We start from the raw sequence: 21,350 nt of genomic DNA, 5'->3' as shown, positions 1-21,350 counted from the left end.
GGAGGTGGGGAAATGCCCGGGGGGTTTTACCCCGGGGGGGTTAATAAATAAAAATTTCCAGTTTAAAAAAAAAAAAAAAAAAAAAAAAAAACTTTGTGGGTCGGACTTAAAGTGATGTGCGCTCTATAGTCCGGAAAATACGGTAGTTTATGTAAGACACCATACAGGTGGTCTGTTGCTCCAGGCATTGTCATGTTGGTTCTGTTCTGTGGTTCCATACAGGGTTAGATTAGGCTGGAGCCAATTTTGGTGCCCTATCCACTAAAGAAAAAAAAATACCATCAAGCTTACTTAGGCTAAAATTAAACTAATGATTATTAAAAAAAATAAAAATATTCATTTGATACGGAAAAATAACACAAATATGGCACTTGGTAAAAAGCAAAGTCCCTAACCCCACTAAGTAGTATAAAAATCTGCAATTATTTGTAATTAAATAAATCTGTTCATAAATGAGTTCAGTAAGCTATATTCACCTAAGAATGGCAAGGATACTCTGCCATTCTTAGGCAAAGTACACTTTAGGACTTTCCGCATTGGATCCCTGCATCTATGAATTTTAAGTCGCTGAACAGATTTGTTGTCTTGTCAAGTTATGCAGACAACACAGAGTAGCAAATCTTGCACATTATCAAGCATCTGTGGCTTTAAGCCGAGTGTTTGAACACAGAAAGACACACACTTTCTTCTTTTGGTTGCTAAATGATGCTGCTACAGATGGCCTTTCATTCCTCTGCCATTTTGATTGTTTGGCTTTCACTTTTTGCTATGAAATGGTCTCTTTTTGCTGTGTTTTGTAGCGACTATGCCTCAATTCATAGCTGTTCACTGTGAAGCTGTTGTTGCTCCTCTTCGTGCCAAGCTCACTTTTGCTGACTTTTCAAAAAACGACTGCACTAAGCATGTGAGTTCAGCCACTTCAGACGGAAGACATTGCAAAATAAGATATTTGCTACAAGGAATATGCTGAAATAATAAATATATATTTTTTTTTTTTTTTTTTTTTTTTTTGAAGATTAGGTTGTTTTTGTGATTGCTTGGAGCAAAAATCTAAATTGAACAATGAATTTGATTAATTGCATGACGGTAGCGTTAAGAGGCCAGCAGGAGGTTTTCTGTAAGCCTGAGGCTGTGGCTCTCCCACCAGGAAGTGGTGGACGGCTTCCTATGAGTTGGGGGTCAGTTTCTGCTCAAGTGGAGGAGTTTTAGTGTTTTGGTGTCTTGAACAGAACTGATTAAGGATGCAGGGAGGGACGGTGAACGGATTGGGAAAAGGACTTACTTTGAGAACAAAGTAAGAGCATTTCCTCTTACTACTGGCAAAAAGACTAAACTTCAAATGACTTGTACTTCTTCAGCGTGGTTACAGATGTGTGATTCAACATCAATGTTTGATAGGATTTTAGCCTGCTTAGAAAGATTTTTGGTTTTATGCTGCATATGTTCCAAAAAATGTATCCAGGCTTTTGTTGCTTTTCTTCTTGCTTACACTAAGCATTTAATTACATTTTCTTATGTCAGCATAGTGGCAGGTCCTGTAAATATGTCACTTAACATGTCGATTCAGATAATCGCTTTTCCATTTAATCTCTAACAAGGGTGAAATAATCCGGGCCTAATCTATAATAGGCGAATCCAATCACTGAAGCAAATGCCTGTTGTGATTTGAAGTGCTGCCAGACTTTGATCGCCTCAGCGGTAAATTGATTAGCAGTGATCTACTGGTCTCCTTAAATGCTGATCCTGGGAAAAGAAGTTCATGTATTTGCTTTAAGCTGACGCTGTGGTTGAGCATCAGGATCTCTTTGCACAACCGTTCAGTAAAAGCAAAAGCGGCCCACTGGCCTCAAAACAACCCAGCACAGAAGCCAGTTAGTGTTTTTGCAAGCTGCATGCTTTAAACCAAGATCAACTCCGACTGTTTTAGCTCGCTGCAGCTGTCTCGTTAGATTTACAGCTAAGGGCTGGGTAGAGGATGTTCTTTAAAAACCTGACTGCTGGAATTTGAGAGAAAATAGGTCGGTTACAAACTGCACGGATGAACGGGTAATAATGAAAACGTTGACGTGCTTCCACAAGATCTGGGTAGGATATAAAGCCCTATAGAGCTTGTACAGATTACAGACAAGCATTCTTCAGTTTTAACCCTGTTGCTTGCTAAGAAAATTGAAGTTGATCATTTGCTTAATGTACTAGAATAATTGTTTTCCTTTTAATGTGTCCACATTTTGCAGCTTATTAACATTCAACGTCTCGTCCCGTCTCTTGTCCTTAAACCTAATCTCTGCTTGCTGCTTTGTCAGCCCAGCACCATGTACTTCATTTTTTTCCTGTTGGCATGGAGGGTTCGCCTAAACAAGAGGCAGATCAACAAGGACCAAAGGGTGTTGTATTGTTTTCAAAGCATATTACTGAAATATTAAAAGCTTTAACTGAAGTTTAGAAGATACAGGATGCTAGCAAAGTATACTCTTTTGTTACTTTTTGTTACTGTATCAACTTCTCCTATTGTTGGCTTGTGATAAATTAAAAAAAAAAGAGACTAAAGGAAGAAATGGTTTGACCCCACAATTGAAAGCTCAGACTCTGACAATATTGTAACACATTAGGCATTTTTGTTTATAGAGTCCTAAAATAATAATAGTTTGGAGAATTAAATTATAACGTTTACACACACTGAGACTATGCCTTCAAACAGTTTAGGAAATCTCACGTAATGATGTTCAATTTAAAATATTTTAGCTAAGTAGATCCACCTGGCTGCAGTTTAAGGCCCTACCGCAAACAGACTTCTTCCTTATTTTGAAATCGTGAGAAAATCGAAAGAAATCAGCCACAATATCGAGATGCTGAGTGTTTTAGCATGGCTGAGCTCTAAAGCTAAACTCTTTAGGCTGAAACCGAACACTGGAAAATCACACGTTATTTATTCTTCCTTTTCCCCAATTCTATCACAATTATTAAGCTACGTAAATAAACTCACAGAGAGTGCCAAAGTAACCACAAACGTGTGAGCCGTGCAAATCTGAGATCCATCAAAACTTCAGTCCATCTTCACTATTTCTCTTTTTGACCTTTGTCTTTAGGCTTGCATTAATCTTTTATTTCCGCTTCACTTGTGTTTTGATTTTTTTTACGGTGTCAGAATGATCCATACCTCTGGCCTCACCTGTTTTGACTTTCTTCACATCCATCTCCTCTCGCCCATCATAATTGCAAAGGTCACATCCTGGAGACTCTGTGAAATCAATTACAGGTTAAACCTCTTAGTCTGCCTCCAAGGCAGCAGAGATGTGTTTTTATGTGGAAATACATTTCGCCGCATCCCTCCTCAGGACGTGCTTTTGTTTCCTAATATTTCCCATTGAGGCACCGAATTCATTTATGCAACCTGTCAGCATCCTCATCATTGATGACAAAGTATCCACTGCAGATGTGTGACCTCTATCAGTGATGTTAAATTGTTCTACACTGACGCTGCTGTTGTCTGCACTGCGGTTCACAGGAGGGGGAACAGATTTTGATGGGTTGACAGGAAAACGATGTGCAGGGCGGAGAGACAGAAAACGTTTGTTCCTTGAACATTGAGCTGTACAGTGCCTTGGAAGAAAAAAAAGAGCACATCTTTTATTCATGCTCAGTTGACAAGGTGTCAAGAGTTTTGTCAATCCTCTCATTTTTCCGTTAACCTTGTCCCTGTAAAATGTCCTGTCGCTGTTTCTTTGGTTAAACATCACTTTCAGGCCACGAGGGAAAGGAAATAAGAGAATGAAAGAAGGTGGGAAAGACAAAAACAAAGATAGCTTCTGTTCTGTCTTCCTTTAAAAAAGAAAGAATGCATAAGAGTAAAGTAACTTGTGGAAAACATCCAGAAAACAAACTGAAGGAGAGAGGAGGAGAAAAGACGAAGAAAAATGGGATGGAGGGAGATGGACGGAGGTGGATTGTACCTGTGAGAGAAGCGGGATAATGTTCAGTCTGTCGTCTGAGTTTATTTTTACCTCAAGGCAAGAGTCTGGATCAGGGTTGCCACCCTTGTAGCACCTTTCAGTGTGGGTTCCTGAACAGATGTCGTCCCAGTGTGAACATCTCTCATGACTTTCAGTATCAACACCAGCACACAAGGACAAACATAAAAAGTCCCAGGTCATAGCTTGTGCTGCTTTGTAAAGTCGAAAACGTGTTTTAGCTGTTGAACATTTCCTTTTACGTAGCATCTAATTTTCTTACTTTATGTAGACAATAGCAAAATTATTGAGTCTAAATCTGAACTTTAAAACACCAGTTAATATATTGCAAGTTTTCAGGTAAACTAATTGAATGCATGGAAGGTTGTATCTCTGAAATAAAAGCGCTTTGAAGAACACACACTCAGGTCTCTCCACTAGTGCGATAGGTACTTTATTAATGCACCCGCTATAACTTTATGTCCCTGCTTATTATAGATATGCCCTGAGAATGTGACTGGTGTAAATAATGCTCTAACCTCACCTTCTTTCTCTTCTGATGCTGTAGCAGGCAGCTTGATCACAAACTAAGTCAGACTCCCGCATATCTTTCGTACATGTTGAAGGAGTCTGGATACACCGCACCACGCATCTGAAATCTGATATTTAGAGCCATTTAACATCTTCTTCCTTGAGAGAAAATACATGGCGTGATGTCATTTAACTTACTTCTTGATTTAGAGTAAACTTTATTTTTGTTCCCTTTAATATTTTATTAATTCCAAGCATCACATAGATTTTAACAGAACTGAGTAGGTGCTGTGGATCCTGTGTCAAACACTTTTTATGTACTGTTTATAGACTATTGGATCAACCTGTCCCACAGGCATTTAAATTGCTTTTAAGAAAGGACCAGCACAGATTCACTGGGAGGATCATTGATTTACAAATCAAGGGTGTAATTAATACTCACTCTGTTCCAACCTGTGGGAGGAAGTCCATGTAGACAACTGGGCACGTAGATGATCATCACTGCCCCTTTTTTTTTTTTTTTTTTTTTTTTTCTGGGCTTGTTTTTGTCCAGACGTTTGCTCACATTTGACTCTACAACGCATTTTTAAGATTTTTATGTGATGGATCAAAATAAAGTCACGCATAATTGTGTAGCTGGAGGAAAACTATTCATTGTTCTTCTTTAATGAGATAAGGAATTGTTTGTCTTGTATATTTATTCAGCTCTGTAAGTTAACACTTTGTGAAACTACTACTTACATCTGTAAGTAAGAACATCTGCGTTTGGCTGCATCCATCTTCCCTTCTCCCTGACTGTGTGGTTTATAGGAAAAGTTCAGTTTTGTTCTCATCACAGCGGAGCACGGTCTAACACATGTCACCTATATATAGCTGACTTCTTACACCTACCTTTCTTTCAGCACAGCTGCCTTCTTTGCCTTCATGACTGTGAGTTTTCCATTCAACAATTTCTCGTATGTGACCTGTTGATCTCTGGAACTCCTTCAGAGTTACCTTAGGCCTCTTGCCAGCCTCCCTGATTATTGTTGTCCTTATCCTCCAGTCTGGAGTCACCGTCATGTGTTGTTTCTGTTTTTGGAAGAGATATTTAACAGTGGCCCTTTAAGATGTTAAAAGCTTGGAAGAGTGTTTTACAACCTGCTTTAGATTTCTCCAAATCGTTCTCCTTGACCTGCCTACTGTGTTCCTTGGTCTTCATGAAGCTGTTTGTTCTCTGACAAAACCGCTTAGCCCTTCACATAACGCCTCCCTTTCTACTGAGATTAAATTACACATACACCGACCCTATTTTGTAATTTGGGGACTTTTAAAGGCATTTACTTTCATTTGGATTTTATTTAGTGAGCGAAGGGGAGTAATTGGACATGTTTCGTCCCACTTTTGCAGTTGCGGACCACTTTCCGGTGGTCTCTACCGTAAAACCCCGATAATTTAAATTGAAGTTTGTGGTTGTGATGTGACAAAATGTGCCCGTTCAAGTGGCATAAATGGTTTTATAAGCGACCATATATTTTCCAAATGCAAAAGAACAAACGATTTTGCCTCCATAATAAAAGCTTTTACACTCCTCATAAACAACCTGAAGCTCATCGTCTCTCGTTTCTCTTTCCACAGGTTGGCTCTTTACGTGTATGAGTACCTGCTGCATGTAGGAGCACAGAAGTCGGCACAGACCTTTCTCTCAGAGGTAAGTCACAAAAATGCTTTCCGTGTTTGTGTCTGTCAGGCAGCGGGCCACAGACTTTATGTTTCCAGGGTTGTCTCTTTCAATATGTCCAGTTAGCGCTACAATGAAGTGAATCGGCTCAGCTTTGGGCTTGTGCCAGCAGGTTGGTGCAGCAAAGAGGCTTTTTAACGCCGCATTTAGTTCGGCTTGAACTGGAGCATGAGAGGAGTTTTGTGATTCTAAAGCTGATGTTTTGGGCGCAGCTTCATCCCCGCCTTTCACAATGTCCGTGGCTCTTCTTTCTGCTCTGAGATGCAATCTAATTTTCACTTTAATTCTCCTGGGTTAAGAGGGGACGAGGTGAAACCGAGGCCACTTGATCATTCTGCTCTGGGAGTAAATTATTACAAATTACAATGCAGAAGACAGCAGCTAGAGGCTTGTTGTACATCAGCCAGAGGGACAAGAGCAACTGAGAGAAGGGGGTGGAAAAGGTTACCTCATCAGCTGGCACTGACTCTCATCACTCTGACTTCATGAGTGCGTGTGTGTGTGCGCGTGTGTGTGTGTGTGTGTCTGTGTCTGTGTCTGTGTCTGTGTGTTTGTGTGCTCACACTGACACTTTTTCCTCTCTGCCATATCAATTGTCCACAGTTTTGCAAAAGCAGAAGATGCAAAGGATAGGTGGTGTTACATTCAAGTGTGGGAACACATTAGGTATTGATGCACAAAGCACAAACACGGCTGCTGATGTACAGTTCACATGCTCACCAGGGTAAGCATTTAGCTAAAATGCATCTCCTTTTGGAGTAATGGGATTTACTGCTTAAGGCACTGTCCATGCTAATGCTACTATTTTTTAAACAAATATTTTGTGCTGTATTTTTTTTACAAATGTCTCCCATTTTTGATGACTGAAATGTATACCAAGAAAAATGCTTTCCAAAGTACACACTTAAAACAAAAAACTGTGAATATACAGAGAATAATAGAAAAATGATCAAATTGAGGCTCACTGCATAAAAGCTTTCTGTGGTAGTTGGTATGTTGACATTAAAAGTTGCGATTTGGATAAATGTCAACCAAAAGGTTAAGATCATTTCTATAAAAATTGTATTTTTTTATGACTACGAACAGAATCAAAGATGTGAGCATATGTATGAAAGCAGTTGATTTTTAGTGTTATACATTATCATTATATAGTTTCTTGAATTCGAATCTCTAAACCTCAGATGCTTTAACTTAGGATTCACTCCAAAATCTGTAAAGTGTATTGCAAAAGGAAAATGTGTGGCTCAAACGACTCGGTGTATTCTTCTCTTTTGCTATCCAGTGTGTTTCCTCGAAGACACCTGAATGATATTTGCGAATCAGGCCCTCATGCCCACACTTAACATGCTATATCGCAACCAAATAGAGCAGCAGTATGAAAAAAACAATTAGCTTTTAAATTTAACAAGGTATATTATACTGTAAGGTTAAACCTTAGGAGGTTAAGACAGAAAACCGTAACCTCCTGTCCACATCTGCCAGTAATCACGCTGAGGGAATCTCACTGTAGCACATTGAAGGTAAATGAAAGAACCTCCAAGGAGTTCAGACCACAAAAAAACAGGATATGCGGGCACACACCATGCTTTCTTTTAAACGTTCTCCAAATGATGGCAGCGTGAAAGAGAATGTCCTGACATGAACTGCCTGTAATCTTATTTGGACTGAGCTGAAGCTCCTACAATTATACATTTTGTGCTATTTAGTCAGTCCAAGTATTAAGGAAAATTTCCTGCCGGTATCTCGAGCCGACAGATGAACTTACCGAAACTGCTTGCTGGGTCTCAAAGAATGTGGAATAAACAAATGGAGGCAGTTCCTGACCCTCCCTGAGAAAGACTTCAAAGCATGCCATTCCATCATCTGTTCGAGAACTGAGGTCAGGACAGTCTGATTGAAACTGTGGTGATTCAGTTTTTCCTGTTACTTTAGTGTTTGGTCATGATGCGGGTGGAGCAGGTGGTACAATGATCTTATTATTTGGCACTGATAAAATGTTTCAGGAAAGGTCTGAGAGGCATCCTCAGACAAAACAAGTGTCCCGTCTTTATTGGAGTCATCTGCCACTGATAGTTGCATGGATTTGTGTTCTTTAGATCCAGAACTGTGGTCTTTGTGTGTCAACATGAATTATTTTCAGGATGGAGATCATTTCTGAAGTAAATAACACCCAGCTGCATATTAAAGCTAGGATAGAAACAGGCCATACATTTGGGAAAGTCTAAACATCGAAATGATCTGAAAGTGAAATTAAAGTCGGTGTGGACCCGCCTGATTTGTGTGTGTGTGTGTGTGTGTGTGTGTGGGTGTGTGTGTGTGTGTGTGTGTGTGTGTGTGTGTGTGTGTGTGTGTGTGTGTGTGTGTGTGTGTGTGTGTGTGTGTTGGGGGGGTTGTTCAGAGATTTGAGTGGATTCCTCAGGCTGGTACATGTCTCTGACCTTATGCTCTGTTCACACTCTGACTCAAGAGACACACACATGCTCACGCACGCACGCACACACACACACACACACACACACACTTGTTTGTGCACGCACACGTTCAAATATGTGTCGATAAGCTCAAGGGCACACATAGGCCCACTTATCCTCTCTTGAATCCAAGAGATTCATAACATAATTACCTAATGGCACATCTTATAGATATTTCCTTGCACCCTTTTCAACCCTTTAGAGCATGTCACTCAGATGTCAGACATGTTTTATACACAGGATGTCTCTGAAGTACCTCTCTCTCTTTTTCTCTCTCTCTCTGTCTCTCTCTCTCTCTCTCTCTCTCTCTCTCTCTCTCTCTTTGTGTCTGTCAAGATCCGATGGGAGAAGAACATCACGTTAGGAGAACCTCCAGGGTTCCTCCATTCATGGTGGTGGTAAGTTTGTCTTTAAAATGAACTGTTAACATTCTCTATTTCCTTTCTGACAATAAAGAAGGCCAAACTGTTTTTTTTTCTTTCCTTGCATTTTTTTTTTGTCTTTCTCTCTTGATATTTATTTTTTGACTCTGCATCACTTCCTGTGTGTTACAGTGTTTTCTGGGACCTTTACTGTGCAGCTCCAGAGAGGAGAGACACGTGTGAACACTCCAGTGAAGCCAAGGCCTTCCATGACTACGTGAGTTTGCACTGATGTTTCTGACTTCAGGTTATTGGCAAAGATTAAGTCGCTAAAGCACAAAATGATGCTCACATGCATGTAAGAAAAAAAGAAAAAAGAAATATTTGATTATACAAATAATCATGCTTCACACTCTGTAACTCGAACACAGAGCTCTGGATGCTTGAGGGAGGAATTGTGTGTCTTTTGTGTTTTAGACAGGATGCAGGGCTTCTCTCTTCTTCTTCTTCTTTTTATGTTGTTGTTCTTTCTGCAGCCTAAAGTCTGACTCATCAGATTTGTCTACGGAGGTTTTATTGAGATATATTGTTGGAAGTGCAAAGGTCAGGGGTTTCTGCCTACCCCAGCAGGATCTTCTCGCTCTTTGTTCCTCATTCCCCCTTTCTTTCTTTGCGGCTTGCAGTTGTCTGCTTCTGGCAGAGGCTCTCTTGTCTTTTATCTGCCTCCAGCGAGGTGTGTGCGCTTTGCGTATGAGTGTGCATGCAGGTGAAGCTGCTGATGCTGGTGATGATGATCAGGGTGATGAATAGGCACTCCTTAAATGAGGCAGCATTGTGATGATGTCATTCTGGCTCGGGGAATTAAAGTTGGAGGGCAGCATAACCTCGGCCCTGTGAAACAAACGTCCTGGGGAGGGAAAAGCAAAGGAGCACTGGGATAGTTAACAAGAATAGGGAGACGACAAACAAAAACAACTGATTCAATCTGATAATACTAGAAATGTTTTAACTTTCTGATTAGACTCAGTCTAATTTAAAAAATATATCACTGAGGACATATCAGTGCATCTTCAAATCGATAGAAAAGGCCATCGGCAGTGTCTTATTCTTACATTTACTACCAGGATGTAACAGGGAAATTACAATTAGTACAAACGCAATTAGAGCAAAGTCACATTCAGTGAACTGTTTCAGTGCTGCAGAGTGTCGCACGTCCAGGTCGGATTGACTTGGCTCGTATCCGTCCCTCAGTTAAACCAGGAGCGGACAAGTTCAGAGGAAAACAGAAGCAAACATCGGGTCAGATTTCGTGTCTCCCCGTCAGTCTATCAACATCAAAACGAATAGAGATGTCTATCAGACACTTGTCTTGGTAATTATTTTCAGATTGCTAATTAAAGAGCGAAATCCTAAGTAATTCTTGGGAGACGTTAAAGCTCACTTGAATTGCCCTTTTGTTCCTTTCTATTTTACAGCTGATGAAATGATCACACCGTCATCGGTTTCATTTATCCCACTTTTAACCGTCTATTGCTTCTGCGATTGGCTTTCTGAGTTTGTCTTAGAGAGGAGATTCACTTGGATTTTTATCTCGTCTCTATTTACTTCTTGGAGATTGGTTTAATGGAGACGCTGTTCCCACAGCTAGGTTTGAGCCTTCTGGGGCATTAGTCTAATGTTAAAAGAGAAGAAAAAGAAAAGTCAGATGAAAGAAGAAAAAAAAAGCAGAAGAAATGTTATTGATTTCTGTCCTGGGACAAGGCACTACAGACATCAGAAAGGCCGTTTACAGTTCGGTTAAGTGCTTTGTAAATTGTGTACTCAATACTAAATGAGCAATTTCCATTTGCTCTGGCCACTGTAGTCATAAAAACAGGTTATTTTTAAATTCCTGCCCCGGAAATGGCCTTATTGGAGACAAAAGTCAAAATCTAACTCTACGGAATGAGACACAAAGCTGTGCTCATTTGTAGGCATGAGCCGTGTTGCTGTTTTGACATGCAGTACCTTCCAAAAGAATTTCACCTTTAAAATGACAAACCTTCATGAATTTACTTGGGGTTTTATGTGGAAGACCAACACCACAAAGTAGAGCATAATTGTAAACTGAATTAAAATGATTAAGATTAGGTGAAGAGCATCTCTGCACATCAGTTTGTCACAGATTCTCAGGTGGATTTAGGCCTGGACTTTGACAGGGCCGTTTTATTAACCAGTCTGTGTTTTTAAGACTTTGTCCCTCTGCAGTGTGAATGTTTGTCATGGTCTGCAGCCTCTAAGGATTACTTTGTGTTTTGCTCCACCTTCCCTTCTACTTTCAACTGAGGGGAGCATGTCCTTGTGCTTTTTATAAACTTTGAGCTGGACTCTTTCTGACTTTCTTTCACTAATGGCATTCTTGTTGACACTCCTCTGAAGGCCAAAGGCCAGATTCTTTAAGTGCATATCTAATAGTTAACCTACCAGTTTCCCTACCAGACTGACGGATCCCTTCAGCTCATCAACAGATATTGTTGATGGTTTTCTGCAGAGAAATCTTTCTGTCCTGAGATTGATGGCCATATTTTTTTCTATTTGCAGCTGCCACAGTCTTTCTATTTTCATTTGGTGAAATGCAAAGTGCTTGTGAGGTATTTAAAAGTAGAGATGCAGGTTTTATGACTTAATCGTCTTCAAAACTTTCCTCCATCGTAGTTATTCTATTTATCTCACTGATGTTCTCTAACAAGTCTCTGAGGTCTTTATACTTAGTTCAAATTACAAACACCGTCAAACATGTTACCTTTGAAGGCAATGAATTGAACTTGATTTTATTTGTGAGCTTTATAATGAAAAGTAATAAAACATATGCAAATCACACTTTACAGAATTCGGTAGCAGCAAAGTTTACAACATTACAGAATGAGAAAATGATCAGAGATTATAAAGTCTTTGCAAGACATTGCTGAAAAACACTCCTGGATGGATTACCATTAGTAATAACTTCATGTCTGATCTAAGTCTTTCGGTTTGTTTCTGTCTTTGTGCGACTTTTAGCAGAACTCCAGATTCATTTGCTGCAGATAATTCCTTACTTGATTTGAAAATGTATTGTTGTTTGTGTCTATGTGCTTGACTGAGGAGCTTGGAGTAAATTTCCACCAGAGCACAATTCTCGCAGTCGACATTAATTCTTAAGATCCAGGTGCAAAAAGTGTTGGTGGGGCCAAAGACTGTTAACGAGCTCCACAGAGAAACAGTCCTTCCATCCGATTCCAGCAGATTATCAGTATCTGACAGTCGTACCGGTCGTGCAGTGCGGCCTCCAGATAAGAACGTTCAGTAACCGAAGCAAGTCGGAGGTTGGAAAAAGTGATTGTTGTGAGTGAAAAGTACTTGTGGAGATCTTTTGCCACGTCACTTGGCATCAAAACTGTGGAGGGTTTTTTTTTTTCTTTTTTGTGTTGGAGTGTGAACATGAGTTAAGTTCCTAGAAAAGTCTGTAAAGCAAAACTGTGAGCTACTTCAGTTGACTTCAACCACTTGATTTTAAGAGCTGATAAATAAACGAATACACAACAAGAGTGATGTACAAATTAATTATTCAGTTACAATAATTTTTTTTATATAAATAAGTAAAAAAAAAAGACGTGTTATTCAGCAGTGGCCACTTAAAGCAGCACATCTCTAGAGTTTTGGGAAGTTCTTTACTTGCAAAAACAGCAACAGTGGAAGTCCGTCTTTGGCGTCCTGCACAAGGTTAAACTGTTGAAGCTGAACAAAGAGAGAGGTGGATGAAGCCGAGGAGAAGCAGGCATGAAGTGCACTGCAGACTGACAGCAGAGTTATAGGGAGACGTATTATGCCAAGGGTGGAGGGACCCGGTGTCATTGTGTGGCATCACTGTGGGAGACGGCAGACGCATCACAGTCGGAGGAGAAGAGGAGATCAAGAGCGATTGCCGGGAGCAACAGGCTTTGATGAAAATGATGTTTTTCATGCTCATACATCCTAAATTCGTACTCTTCTTCTCACACATGGAAATTGTTTTTTCATATTTACATAACAACCGAGAGGTAAAAGGATGGAATATGCTCCAACCCCTGCAGGATCAGTTCACATTGCTAATGGGAGGCTGGAGGAGCAAATTGGGGTATAGACTGTCCCAGCTTTCCAAAATGACAAACTGTGGGATTTTGCTTTTTTATTTTTTTTTATTTATTTTTTATTTTTTTGGTTGTAAGAGTTGCAAATCTCCTTCTGGAAAGCAGCATGGTCCTAAAAAAATTTCAGTTTGGGAATGATGTTATTTGATCAGGGGGGAACTTAATAAAACCAACACTACAAATTTTGCCGTGTGTAGAACGAAAGGAAAGAGAAAACTGGATTTTGAACATTTCTTTTTCCTGTCTGCAAGCATTTGCAGAAACAAGGAGAGTGGACAGAGACCCAGAAACAGTAACTCTGTTGGCTGCATATGTTGTGGGAAGCAAGCTGATTCCAACTAGCAGGGAGCCAATGGGGTTTAGGGAGAGACCCCCGCGCTCTTGTTTCCACGGAAACTGCACCCCCAGCTCTCTCTCTCTCTCTCTCTCTCTCTCTCTCTGTCTCTCTCTTTCTCTCTCTCTCTTTCTCTCTCTCTTGTCTTCTCTGTCCACATCTCTCTGTCTGTCTCCCTCTCTCGCTCCCATGTTCCTCCTTGGCTGTGTGAAGGAGGAGGAGGAAAAGGAGGAGGAGGAGGAGGAGGAGGGAGATGTGGAGGTGACTCACTGTAACATCATTGCCATGGCAATGAAGAGGGAGCCAAGTGCGATGGGAGACTGGAGAGCAAAGAAAGAATGGGTATTTCCACACTTTTACCAAGATAGAAAGGGTCATCATGATGTTCAGATCATTTTTCTTACAAAAACATTATATTTTAGATCTGAATCCACTCTACTGTCTCTTTACAATAAAATAATTTTAAAAAATCATTGTAATCACTTGCTCTGTTTCCGTCCCTCTTTGCTCTGTTCCATTCTCTCCCTTTTACATCAGCATTTTTTGTTTTTTTTTGTTGTTGCCTCCCTTGGCCCTCTGCTCCACATTTGCCTGAATGTCTGTTGCTGTGCTTTCTTTCTTTTCTTTTTTTTTCCCCTTTTTTTTGTTAGCCTGTCGCACGCAACCCTTCAGTCTCGGAGGAGTGTGTTTTGCACTGGTGGATTACGCTGAGTCATGTCTAATGCGTGTTTAAACATGCCAAGATGGAGTGTTTGTGTGATGCTGATCTGTGCATGCTTTGCCGCTCTGCAGTGGGCTGGGGCATATGAACCCATGCTGCAGAGTGGAGAGGTTAAATAAGGACAGGACAGAAAGGAAGGTATGAGAGTGAGCCGGAGACGGAGCTTTAGGATGGAGCAGTTATTGCTGGTTTGTCTGCAGCAATACCGATTGTTTCCAAAATTAAGAACAGGTGTAATTAGAAGTCAAAGTTCGACGGCGTTTCCAACAGTGAGGAGATTAAGTCACCAGAAGATTGTAAATTATGTCATCACCAAATTTTTCACATACAAACACTCTCTCTTTCTCTTTCGCTGAAGAGGGGGCACCCAGTATCGCCCACTACTTCTGTTTGAAGAATAAGCTCATTATGAGATTTCACATTGGAGACAACAAAGACTCCAACAACACCACAGAAAGTGTTTCAAGTCGTCACTGGTGGCCGTTTATGTTTAAAATTATAAAGCGGATCTTGGGACGCGCTGATTACTTGTGATGAATGGCTAAGGAGGCGACTTCATCACTGTGAAAAGTTCAGAGCGGAAAGCTGCAGTAGCTCTAATGTTTCAGAAAAAGAAGTTAGCAACCATCTGTGCTAATATGTCCAGCTGGCATACAGAGTCGACATGTTTATACAATATGTACATCCTTTTCCACTGCCTCTTCAAGGTGAAGCTGTGTGACTGCTCAGTATACCCTTCTAAGTTTATTTGAATATCAATTAAAGAGACAAAAAAATATATATCCTGCCATTATTTTGCAGTTAACATCACTATGCCCATTGCATTATGCTCAGTGATTTGCCAAGCAGGCTGTCCCCAATAACATCAGTTCAATAGTCCTCCTTTGTCATGGAGTATTTATTGCAGTAAGCATTTAAATAGGATTTTGTGTCACAGTGATTTCAACCAAAACTGAATAATTTTAGCAAGAGAAAAAAACGATTAGAGCAATCACGCAAATTTCCCTAGCCGACTCTAATCGATCTGACTACTAAAATAAGAAGTTGTGTCAAACCCTTTTTTTTCAGATTACAAATCATGCAAGCATTTCAGAAGTTAAAATCTTTCTAAGAAATTATTATGCTATCTCACAATAAGTCAGTAAAATTACAACAAATGACACATAGAGGTCCATGTGAGCTACTCGGCTCATATTTGTGCGTCATACACATGTAGCCACCCCTGCTGTGTCCCAACAATGGTATTAGTAGTATGTTCATCATCAAGGCCTGTCAAAGCTCCCTGTGATACTCTGAATTACTGCTTCTACAAGACACATCCTTGTTGTATTGTTTGTCAGGAAGACCTCAGACTCCGGTGTCAAGTGTCAGAATTAGATTATGTGGCCAAAATTATGCTACACATTGGTGTGTGTTTTTTAAATCAAATATTTCAGTAATTTCCCCCTCTGTGTTCTCTAGAATCATGTCTGGCCTTCTCTGAAGAAGCAATTAAATATGTGAAAGGTCTGAAGCACCTTCAGAGGTTGTTTCTGCCTGCGAGCCGGGTGAATAATCATGACTTTGAGCTGTTGAAATTGTGGCTGAACGGTACCAGGAAAGCAGAAGAGTAAAAAGGAGAATGCTGACTCGATCAGTCTGGCACGTTATCTCTTTGACCCCAACTAACCTCTGTGGGTTTTTCGCTGTTGTCGACATCCATATTCTTATCTATCGTTTTCTCCTGTGCCTGGCCTTCCAGCACTAGAGAAACCTTAAAACATGGCAGTTTTTTTTTTTTCTCCCTTCGTGTCCCTCTAGACACATCGCGAACTTTGCACTTCCGGCATTAGCAGCTTGGTATTTTAAAATAATTAAAATAATGGCGATAAACCAGACACCATCTGTAGATTTCAGAGTCGGTGTTCTGCCTTTGCGATGATCTGCTAGATAGGAAAGACCTTGATAGTCCCTCTTCTTCATCTCCAGCTGGGACATTTAAACCTGCTTGTGTTGTATTTCCTCTGCGTTCACTCCATCTCGCTTATCTCTTCGGTTGTTGTGGAGCTACGTGAGATAGTAGCAGGAGTAGCGACTCCCCAGACACAAAGTGACTATCATTTTCAGCTTTGTATGAGTATCTGACAGTGCATCAACCTGTGGCTCCCCTCATGCTGCTCCTCGCAGCCTCGGGGATGTTTACATGGGTCGATAATGATGTTAGTAATGAGGGAAACACAGCCAATGTTCCCCCTCTTTCCTTGCCATCCCACTGTGTAGCTCATATCGCCGTACCTGCAGTCGCCCGGCGAGACCAAGTAGATTAGCGTTCTGCTTCCATTTTACCAGGTAATCAGCTGTAATGTTGCACAGGAGAGTGTCAAATGTGGCAGGGAATGCTGTTGAACAGGGTAATGTTTGCCAGAGGTGATGAGGACTGCAAGGATTTGATTGGATAAAGATTAATTTTGAAATGCATAAAAAGGAAGGCTGGATTTTTTTTTCTAAACTCTACACAAAAACTTAGTTTCCTTACCTCCTAATTATGCTCTGCTATATGGACTTAAGGATGCAAAAACCATTAGTTTGAAGATTTAGGAATGTTTTGTTGCATGCATGTTTTATTTGTCTCTTCTCAGCTATAAGAAAGTAATTATTTAGATAGTTCAGTCCTATTTAATGTATTTAAGTTAACATTAATGTAATGTTTTAGAACTAATTACAGTGTACTATAAGGCCAGACTGTATTTTGTTCTAGTAATAAAAATATGATGTAAAACTAACTAACATAGAAACCTCAAGTTCACATCACAAGTTAATGACTAAAGTAAATAAGCCATAGTATCTTTAATCTTTACAAATGTCTGACATTTCTAAGTTTCAACCCTCCTTGGAAGTTTCAAAAAGACGTTTTCATTCATTAGTAGAATTGAAACAGAAACTAGTTTAATGCATTGTTATATGTAATAGTTGTATTTCTATTATGCTAATATAGAGAAATAATTTCATGTAAATATCTTACTCAGGATTTTTTTTTTCTCAAACATATTTATAGCTTGTATGGTTGAGTCATTTTGATGCTGTTGTTTTTTTTTTTTTTTTCCCCTTTTTTGATTAATCTCGGCAAGCGTGCAGAGGACTTCTTAATTCAGCAAAGGCAGCAAAAAGCATCTGGAAAATTACAAAAATCTCTGCATTTTAGTTTTGGCCATTTTTATGTGCAAGAAAACTCTTTGTCACTGAGGTTTCATGTAACATCCTCTTTCTTACTCTGATAGATAAACACACTTAAGAGGTGTTAATCAAAAGAAGCATTTACATGGAAGATTGTGGTTGAATGCTGGTGAATGCAATCAGTCGTACCATGAATGTATTTAAAATGTCAATTTTTTTATGGTATCCTCAAGTTTGCATCACATTAATGACTAAATCGAATACTAATTCTGGGGATACTGGTCTACTTTGTTGTCGTGACCTTTGTTGTTTTGTTTTGTGCTGATGGATTATAGTTTTTGTTTGTTTGTTTTGTAAATGTGAATGTGGTACGATTTTGGACAAGGAGTTTTTTTATTTATTTATTTTTTGGCAATATATTTTTTAAAGTTTACATCATGATCATAAACCTGTTTTGTCATGATGTCTACTGAATCGTGACAAAACGAGTTGAGATGTGACAGAGTGATTCAACAGATTTTAGTGTTTGGTTGTGTGATTTAGCTGCGTTTGTATAGTACGGCTCAACAGTGAAGTCACAGCATAAATATATAAATTGCCCTTTTTTTCATGTAGCAACTTTTTTCTCTGGTGTACCACGTGGCATGTGTTGGTTAAGAAAGGGAGCAGTGAATATCAGAGAATCCCATGTTTGCTTTTAAATTTGAGCCTTTAGTTTTGGTAATCATTGATTCTGGATGTGGTGCTTAGTGGAGCATTTTTGGCTGGTTGAACGGGGTAATACTTGATCAAATGTTTGGCAAAACATTGTTTTTAAGTTTTCTTCTCTTTTAATATGCACATTTAAATCAGCGCTCATCTTAATACCACATATATGTTCACACGAGTGAGACTGTATCTTACGCAGAATAACAGCAACTCTCCTTTCCATTCCTGCCTCCCTCATTCAGGAAGTGGACTAATGGCATTTGAGAGGATGGAGGGAGAGGGGAAAAGCGTGAGGGAGGAGAGATGGAGTTCCTTCCTGCGTGGTTTGTCATTTATACATCCTGATGTACTCCATGTGGCCCACAGACTTAACCACTCTACACCATTTTAAGCTATCTTAAACAGCTTCATTCACGCAACACAACAAACTCAGACGCATGCCAGAATTTGATTTTTGTTTATTTGGAATTGGCTTTAATCAGCATCCAGTCCCACTTCAAATGCCTTTGCACTCGTGGGTGTTTACTGACTCTGGTTCCGATTGGAGCTGCGGAAACCCAACACCCTGGAGGAACCACTGGAACAGGCTCTAAAGGCACATGTACTAGTTGTAGTGTGTAGCATTGATAACCTATGTTAAACTATATGAATGAACATTGTAACAATGGGTAAACTACAAAAACTATAATAATGCATCAAGGTTTATCTGGCTTATCTTACATTTAAGCTAAAAATTAGTACATGTTATCTAAAAATACTGGAAGTCAAATTATTTTGTCCCTTTTCAAAAATCATTGGAGAAATCTTTTACAGCTCCTTCCATCCGATGAAATATTAATATTTCATCCAGTCTGCCAGGGGTATGAATAATTTTGGGCTCAGGTATAAAGTGTTTCTCAGCCAGGACAGAGTGTGTAGAAGAGATGTTAACGATGCTTCAGCTCAAATAATCTGATGATTGCACCTATAATGTTTTCTGTGACAGCAGTGCATTTCTGCAAATAGCAATAGGACCACGGGGAACAGCCAGAGGAGCTTGGTTGTTTTTTCATGGATTATCTCTTTCATATTTGACTGTGAGGACATTGTGGTAGTTTGAACAAATAGGTAAAAACTAAATTTTTATAAAATTGCATTTGTCATTTTCCAGAATTTAAATCACCAGACGCACAACTTATATTAGTGGTTCTTTACTGGTTCAGAAGTGTTTGTGCTCTAAACCACCTTCAAGTATGTTTCAGTAGCAGCTTTAGCAGCATTTTTGTCGCTCTAGAAGTGCAGCTTTTCTATTTTGTATTGTCTCTGGATGTCTTGGTGGTTTTTCACTCTGGATTCGGATGCAATGGAGAAGTTTCCTAAAGAAAGCCGCAGAGTCACGATCAGCACGCTGAGGCACGGAATAAAGCAAGACAAAACTTTGCAGAAGCTTTGAAGAAGCACCATATTTTCCAGATTATAAGTCAGTTTGCAATATTAGCTGAATCAGGTAAAAAAGAAGAGGAAATAATATAGTAGCGTTGGACTTTAAGTTGCATTTATTTCGAAATTGTAAAACGTGATTGGGACCTTGTCTATGCTAATGATATAATCTGGTGGTAAGTTGTATTCTGTTAGCTGCTTTTCAACAAACTTGTGAAAACCGTCAACCTGGGTTTGAAAGTCTCCTGGCAGATTCTGATGCTCTCATATCCGTACTCTAAACCAAGATGGTCCAGAACGGCTGTGCTGCGTTGCCGGTAACAACGAGACACACAGCATCTGTGGACTCATTCCTCCACCTCTGGGCATCTTGCTTTCAGCTTTCCTCGTGGCTGCAGACAAAAATGTTTTGTCCTTGTTTCATGTCCGTCAGTATGAATTAACATTTAGCGCATCAGTAAAATAAATAAATAAATAAAAAATGTGTCACAAGGAGGCAAAAAAACATATATCAGCTGCACCAGAAACAGTCAAATTATGAAAAAAAAGTTTGACCCATCGTCCCGAAAATAAAGTAATAAAAACTACAATGAAGAAAAACAGTTATTTGTTGCCACCAGTTTCTGCACAAAAGTGATGAAGCATAATTTGATTTTTTTTTTTTCAGTTTTACTCTAATAGCTCTGCTTTCACAAAACGGAGTGTGTTCATCAACCGGTTGACCGCAGTCCAAGTCGAGCCCACAAAATCAATCTTATTGCCCTGCAACCGTCTGAAATAATGTTTATCACCCGTCAGAGCTTGACAGCAGTGGCTTTCCCGTCTCAAACACTAAATCTACAATTAAGGTGAGTTCAGGAAATCAGTAGGACTGGTTAGGTTTTTGGTTGAATGAAACCATCTTTTCACTATTGCATTTAGATTTCCCACGTGACTTTTAGTTCAAATTTAGACAGATTTTAAGCAAAATAGAAAAATAGAAATAGACTTGAGCTCAAAAATGCTTGCTGCCCCCCAATCTTTGCTTAGTTAAGCAGTTTTAGATTTATGAGTTATTCTGGGGAAAACCTAAAATACTTTGTCACTACATGTTAAGCTTGTATAATAAGCCTGATACCGGCATCAATCATTGGAGCGGTGTGATTAGCCACTGCTAATATCCCAGTTGGCTAGTAAGTTCCTTTGCACACCCAATATGCTCTACCCTGTAATTTAATCAAAGTCTGCTTTTTATTTCTGCCAAACTGAAACCTATGAAGCTTTCCCTTTTTTTATTATTATTTAGGATGTCTCCTGATGAATTACTATTTCCTCCTTACAATTATTAAGAAATAAAGTCACAAAGCCTCTCAGTCACCAAAAAAGGGAAAAGTAAAAACTAGTAAAACAGCATGGCAGCCGCTATTTATTAAAGGCAACCTGTTTCAGCCATCATCAGCAGAAATATGACTAATCCCAGCCTGGCCCTCATGCTGTCTCAGGGCTTTGCACAAATTTTGTTGATGTGGCCCTGCAGCAAACCTTTACTTGTAACAAGACAATTTAACTGGAAGACTGTTAGCTCGCCATTACTTGCTTGGAGGTTTCATGATTAACTGTATTTTTAAGATGCAATTAGATTTGTCAATTTTCACGTTTTTCTCTCTTCTGCTTTTAGTTTCTGTAGCTGAACAACATGTGGTGGATAGATTTATAAAAAAAATAAATAAAAAAAAGATACACTGCACACGATGAAGGTCAGAGCAGGTGCAACGTTGTTGACTTCTTATTTAAAGAACAAAAATCAAACAGACAGACTTCGGCCAGACAAAAGCACGTAATACCGCATGACCTCGCATG

At 39.6% G+C, this 21,350-nt stretch overlaps 1 protein-coding gene across 3 annotated transcripts in view; it reads left to right on the top strand.

Moving 5' to 3' along the window:
• The window catches only part of ssbp2a (single stranded DNA binding protein 2a), a 63,479-nt gene that overhangs the window by 27,573 nt on the left and 14,556 nt on the right, over positions 1-21,350 (top strand). For all 3 annotated transcript variants that reach the window (XM_015042187.1, XM_015042186.1, XM_015042185.1), the window contains exons 2-4: positions 6,096-6,168; positions 9,006-9,067; positions 9,224-9,308. In XM_015042187.1, the coding sequence (XP_014897673.1) occupies positions 6,096-6,168; positions 9,006-9,067; positions 9,224-9,308 (220 nt within the window). The remainder of the gene's footprint in view (positions 1-6,095; positions 6,169-9,005; positions 9,068-9,223; positions 9,309-21,350) is intronic.

The sequence above is a fragment of the Poecilia latipinna genome, unplaced genomic scaffold (genome assembly GCF_001443285.1).
Source record: "Poecilia latipinna isolate Pla-1442-1.1 unplaced genomic scaffold, P_latipinna-1.0 Scaffold580, whole genome shotgun sequence".
NCBI lineage: Eukaryota > Metazoa > Chordata > Actinopteri > Cyprinodontiformes > Poeciliidae > Poecilia > Poecilia latipinna.
This window is presented reverse-complemented; position numbering and strand designations above follow the sequence as displayed.